This window comes from Pygoscelis adeliae, unplaced genomic scaffold (assembly GCF_000699105.1).
Source record: "Pygoscelis adeliae isolate BGI_AS28 unplaced genomic scaffold, ASM69910v1 Scaffold85, whole genome shotgun sequence".
NCBI classification, from domain to species: domain Eukaryota; kingdom Metazoa; phylum Chordata; class Aves; order Sphenisciformes; family Spheniscidae; genus Pygoscelis; species Pygoscelis adeliae.
The window spans coordinates 894,119-900,054 of record NW_008824900.1 but is presented as its reverse complement, the minus strand read 5'-3'; the positions used below and the strand labels follow the sequence as shown (position 1 = coordinate 900,054).

General features: G+C 44.1%; 1 protein-coding gene across 1 annotated transcript in view; it reads left to right on the top strand.

Annotated features, from left to right (window-relative positions):
• The window catches only part of GTF3C1 (general transcription factor IIIC, polypeptide 1, alpha 220kDa), a 49,016-nt gene extending 43,607 nt beyond the window's left edge, over positions 1-5,409 (top strand). Inside the window, exons 34-37 of the mRNA XM_009324803.1 lie at positions 250-907; positions 2,449-2,488; positions 3,283-3,475; positions 5,022-5,409. Coding sequence (XP_009323078.1) covers positions 250-907; positions 2,449-2,488; positions 3,283-3,475; positions 5,022-5,243 — 1,113 coding nt within the window. The 3' untranslated portion in view covers positions 5,244-5,409. The remainder of the gene's footprint in view (positions 1-249; positions 908-2,448; positions 2,489-3,282; positions 3,476-5,021) is intronic.
• The last annotated feature ends 527 nt before the right edge of the window (positions 5,410-5,936 follow it).

Below are 5,936 nucleotides of genomic sequence, written 5' to 3'. Positions count from 1 at the left end.
CTTTCCCAGTTACATTTTCATTTAATTTAAGCTGAACAGAAATGTCTTGTGCTGTAATTTCAGAAAAGTTTAAGGGGTAAAACATCTTTTCAACTTCAGTGCAGCAGGACAGAAAATGGAATATTCTACTAAGCTCTTCCTCTTTCTTTGCTGCCAGTTAAAGATGGCAATTCCATGATATTTGGTTAAGCTGATATTTTCCAGTGAAAGCTCCTGAGACAATTTTTGTGTTGGTTTTTTTTTTGATAGGACCTTATTGAAATGCAGCAGGTTTTAGAAGTAGGAGGCCATACTGTAAGACTGGTTGCAATAGTATTTGCCAAGCCATGGCTATTACATTCAGTATGTCTGAAGAATAAACCAGAAGATTCTGATCAGCAAGGTGCAGAAACCACTCTCCCAGATGTACAACAGGATTGCCTGCCACCAGAACCAAAGAAGGGAGAGGCATGTTCGAGAGAGGAGGAGCAGCTGGGAAAAGACACACAATCTGCCAGCGATGAAGAACCCCCGAGGAAGAGATGTAAGACTCAACATGATGTCCTTCAAGATGGCAATCAATTCTGCCAGGGTTCACAGACTGGTTTGAAAAGCACAAATGAAAATAACTTTGATGCAGGTGTTACTGATCCTGTTACAATGAAGGAAGCTTTAATCATGGATGAAGAAACAGGCTCCCTGGGAGGGCAGACAGAACACCCAGCTGAACGCCCGGTGTGTGCTCCAGGTGCTGTGAATGTGGACACTTACAGGCAACAAGATAAATCTTGTTCTGAGGACAAAGAGCTTGAAGAGAGTGATGAGCTCAGCACTGAGCACAAGCAGCAGATCCCTATCCTTGAACAATCAGCCAGTGAGCAGTATGATGATCTTTCCTACTTACAGGAGAACCCAGGAGTCTCTAAAGGTATGTAGGAGCACTCTACATCCAAGAAATAGAGACTAGCTCATCATCAGTTGATCCCAAACAGGTAGTTCCATTTTATAAGCAAATACTAGCCTCTTTATGAAGCTGTACCAGTGATAGAGGTTTTCATTTCTCAAAGTGGCATTACACTACTTGAGCTGGAAGGTCTTGGAGGTTTCAAATTCATCAAAGATCCTTCCTTTGCCTATTGCTGGAATGTTCATGACTAGTCCAGAAATGTGTTTTCCTTAGAAACTCGTTTCCATGTCTTATTCTTCTCCAAAAACATACTTGGATCTCAAGTTTCTCACCTCTGACTTCAGTCCAAAGGCTAGACATCTCTAAACGTAGAAAACACAGCGCTACTGGTGTACATTTAACTAGAATGCTCGTGACTGAATGTTGTAAAGTCATTAAACCATTCGCCAGAAAGCAGCACGTGCCAGTGAGAAGATTAATAGCCTCGTTTGTAACCCAATTTGACTTCATTTTCATTTCCTTTTTACTACCAGTTTTCTTCTTTAATAGCTAGTAGTTCTTGCCAAGCTTTACATTAGGTAGGTTGTTTGGGGATTTTATTTTGTTTTTGTTTTTATCAGCTCTGATTTCAGATTGAATCACAAGCTAACTGCTTGTGTGGTGTTTTGCCAAGATCTGCCGTTACCCACGTTTACAGCTGCAGACTGCCATGTGAATCAGCGTAGCATCTTAGAGCTTGGGATTGTTTAATTGGAGCCTTCCTGCAGGAAACAGAGTCAGGGCTGCCCAAACAGCAAAGACTTCAGCAGTTTTTAACATGAAACTACTAAAGTACTGTTTTGGATTTAACTTTGTCTACTTGTTTGTAATACAGGAGGGAAAAAATAGTAGTTAGGTTATCAAGCATAGAGTTCTTGCTGGTCTTCCTGATGAAAGGCCAGCTGAAGGGTTTACCTGTGCTTAAGCCAAAGCTGTTAGCCTCTGGGTGTGGTAGAAGTACCTACATTAAGTAATTGGGTAATTAAAACCCATGACATAACGCATAATGGAAGTTGCAGAGACAACCTTCACTTTGAAACCAAACTCTGCTGAAATCTTGAGTTTGCGTTCTCAAATCTGCAGCTGCTCGGACTTTTGCTCAACTTCCATATGATTACCAAGAGCATTAAGTTAAAGCCCCACGAGTGCCTGCATAGCTCTCTGTGTGAAACTCGGTTCTTTCAGTCCCTAGAATTACTTGTTGTTCAGCCATGTCATCAGACTTCTAGGAATAAACCTTCTCGCTGTCATTTGGGAATGGAACCACAGAAAGTGTGGTTGGAGTAGACAGCTGTGGTTGTGAGAAGAGGTGTGGGAAAGAGAGAGTATGCTGCAGACAGGTAACGGCAGTCGGAGAGGAAGCTTAGAGCTCCCCATGCAACTGAGAACAACACGCGGCGTAGTTTGCTTGTGTTATTTTCTAGCGTAAGCTGTTGCATCTTACAGCTTAGCCACCTTTTACTTTCCTTCCACTAGATAAAGAGTTTGGGTTAATTAAAAACTATGTGTTCTTTTCTTTCCAGGAAGTTCTATGCCAGATGTATCCCAGGCAGCCAGGGACCGGTGAGTAACAGAGATGTCTGCAGAATAACTAAACACTTAGCACTACCAAAATAATACCTGGAAGCAAATGATTTGGAAACCTTAGTTTTATGCTCTGATGAGCAGTGAGCACTGATGATGGAGAAACCCCATGTTTTCCTCCGTTGTTCTTGTTAATGTTACTCGTGCTCATATGCATGCTGAAAAAATGTCTCTGATACATGGGGTTTTTTCCAAAAAACAACTAGCTCCAAATATCGGAGGAACAAAAGTGATTTTCTTTCTCAGATAAGTCCAATGCCAGAAAGTCTCAGCTTCCATGTGCGTAGGAAAGGCCTGGAGAAACTGCAATATGGGAAATGTGAATTTCCATGCAGGGCCTGTCCTTTGACTCCAAAATGCTAAAAATGAGGAATTTGGTTTCCTATCTGAGCCCTGTTGCTGCACGTTGCAGATTGAAGCAGGCCTTGGATAACTTTTGGAGGCTATTAGAGCTAGTAACAAACAACCAAGCGAAACAAAGCCTTCCTGGTCATCACGACTCAAGGTAATTGTTGGGTGGTATAAATGGTGCTAGAAGTGCTTCTCAGGTGGTGAACACGTCGTGTGAAATACTTCAGGGCTGTGGAGCTGTCTAGTAGATTAGCACCAGTCTCTGCCTGTTCGCAGAGCAGCTGCAGAATTTACACCTAGGATGTGAGCAAACACTGGCAATGGATGCGGTAAGACTCTCTATTATGCAGAAATTATGATGATGGGAAATCTGGCTAGAAGAATAATTCCTGACAGAGCTGAATTTAAATTGTCTTTTGCAGGGCCTGCGAGAACGTCTGCTTCATTGGGAGGCCGTGGAGGATCGTGGATGGGAATCTGAATAAACCTGTGTGTAAGGGGATGATGGAAGCTGTGCTCTACCACATCATGACAAAACCAGGCATAACGGAGGGCATGCTGTTGCAGCATTACATGGGGGTACTGCAGCCTGTTGCCGTCTTAGAGATACTGCAGGTACGTGAATCATCGGCTCTGTGAACCTTAACCTGGTTCTTCTTCCAGCAGCTACTTCGCTGGAAGCCCTGGGAAAATGGGACTGTGAATGAACCGTGAAAAACAATCCTCTCCCTCTAGGGCAAATTAACCAAAGCCAGAGCAAGTTACTGTTCACAACGAGGGTGGAAGGAAGCCTGCTTTACCTCTCCTTGGAATTACTGTATTACTGATTTTAAATTTTGAGCTTGCTTCTGAAATGGATGTATGTGCAGTTGAACTTCTAGTTGGTTACTGAAGAATGGTGGCTTGCACTGGGAAATATTAAGTTGGGCTGTTAAATTCTACGGTGATTAACACTGCATCAATCTTATTTTTTTCCTTATATACATTTCGGATGGGTAGTCTTTGACGTAAGAATCAGACTGAAATGTGTCTGTGCTAGACGGTACTGTAAATAAGACCTGTCCTGACAGACCTGCTTAAAGGCATACGTCCTTAATTGTAAAACAATGCATGATGAGAAAAATTGAGTTTCTCACAATTTTTTCCCCACATCTTGAAGTTTGATTGCCACCACTGCTACTTTGCAAATGAAACCTTGGGTGTTTTTTTTTTCCCCCATAAGGATTCAAAATCGTAAGTATAGCAGTAATATTGCAGTCCTTTCCGTAAGCGTGACATCCCCTACTAATGCTGGAAATTAACATTCCAGTGTACTTGCGCCACACTTCCGTCCAAAGGCTCGTGCATTTTGGTAACAATGCAAGCCGCGTGCGCTACCGCTCGCGCACTGAGCCACCATCCTGTTTCCTAGCTGTTCCATCACAGCTTGCCCTGATGTCCTGTGCCACAGCAACACTGCCGAGAGGGTAGCTGGGATCAGGGCAGCAGCAGACAGGTTTAAGACTGCAGAACAGAGCGTATAGTGATGAGGCACGCGCGTGTGGGACAGCAATACAGACGATTCCTAGCCAACTTTTATTCAAATCCACAAAGTCAAGGAATTGCCGGTACTTTTTACAGATCGGAGAACTTGAATCTAACTTCTCTAGCAATAAATTTGACAGGAACTGGTTTTGAAACCATGGACAGAGCTTGTATCTGTAATATACCGAGTATTAGTAAATCTAGACGCATACCTGTGTGAGAATGCACCCCGGTTGTTCTCAGCGCACACAGCACGTAGATTGCCTTGCTGGGTGTTGCTGTGGGAATGAATGCTAACCCGTTAGCAAGAACTGACCCAGGCGGCTTACACCTATACCACCACTACATGATTTGTAACTGGTCCCAGATGTTGAGATCTGTTGCTGAACACGTTCTGTGTCACTATCCAGTGTCAGCCACTGTGCCGAGAGTGACAAATGAGCATGTATCCAGCTACGTGAACTTGCTCTGCTCTGCTGTAGCCTTTGCCATCCCCATGGTCTCCTGAGGCGGTGGAGTGAAGCCGCTTTTAGTACGCATTGTCTAACGTTTCTGAGAACACTGTAGGTAGAATAGCGTTAAGTGCATTTTTCTTCGCCGTGACTGCTCGAGCTAAAATATGTGAATTTTTCTGCAGGGTCTGGAAACTCTTGGTTGCATCAGACGATTCTACATGAAAAAGCCATCCCTGGTGTCGCTCTTTTCTCAGCCAGTTGTGGAAGAAAAACTAAACAATCCCAAACTGAGCGAAACCCCAACAATATACTATGAGCCTACGATAGACTGTACTCTCAGGCTGGGAAGAGTGTTCCCCTGTGAAGTGAACTGGAATAAATGGGTGCAGATTATCCCTGTATAAAAGAGGTAAAGCTGAGTCACATTCAATTGGTTTAGCCTGTAGGAGTGAGCGCTAATGCAGATAAAAAGTTACAATTTCTGCCCCATCATGTTTTTGTTAAGTTATTTATCCTTTTTACTTTTGAATGTATTTAAACTGAGAATAAAGCCTCATGTTAAGACACAGGTAATATTTGATCCCACTTTAAGTATATTCTCTTTTTACCAATAATTGCTTGTAGACCATATAGTTCATAGATTCTGCTTTATCTTACGGCAACGGCCCCTTTTTCATTTTTTCTCCCCCTAAGGCCACTGCAGTAACGTTTTACCTTCGCTTTGCCTTCCGCTCGCTTGCACAGCAGCTGGCTCTGCGCTAGGCTTTGCTCACTGTTCTTTAGCTTGGTTGTCCTAAGGCCTGTCTCTACTTTAAACACTGGTTTCTCGGTGTGCTTTTGAGCAGACCTACTGCGCTGTGTGAAATAAGGGCCCCGCGTCTTCCCTAATGCCACAACGCCCTTTTAGAAGCTCTGACGGTCGTTTTCAGCGTACGGCAGCCTTGCCCCGGGTCAGGTGTTAAAGCAACCACGCAGCAGACGGCTACTTGGGCCCAGTGAAGTGTTTATTGCAGGAGAGTCCCCATCCCCGCGGGACTCGTGCTGCCGGGGCCGGGCCCGGGCCCGGGCCGAGCCCCTTACCTCAGCTCCGCGGAGGG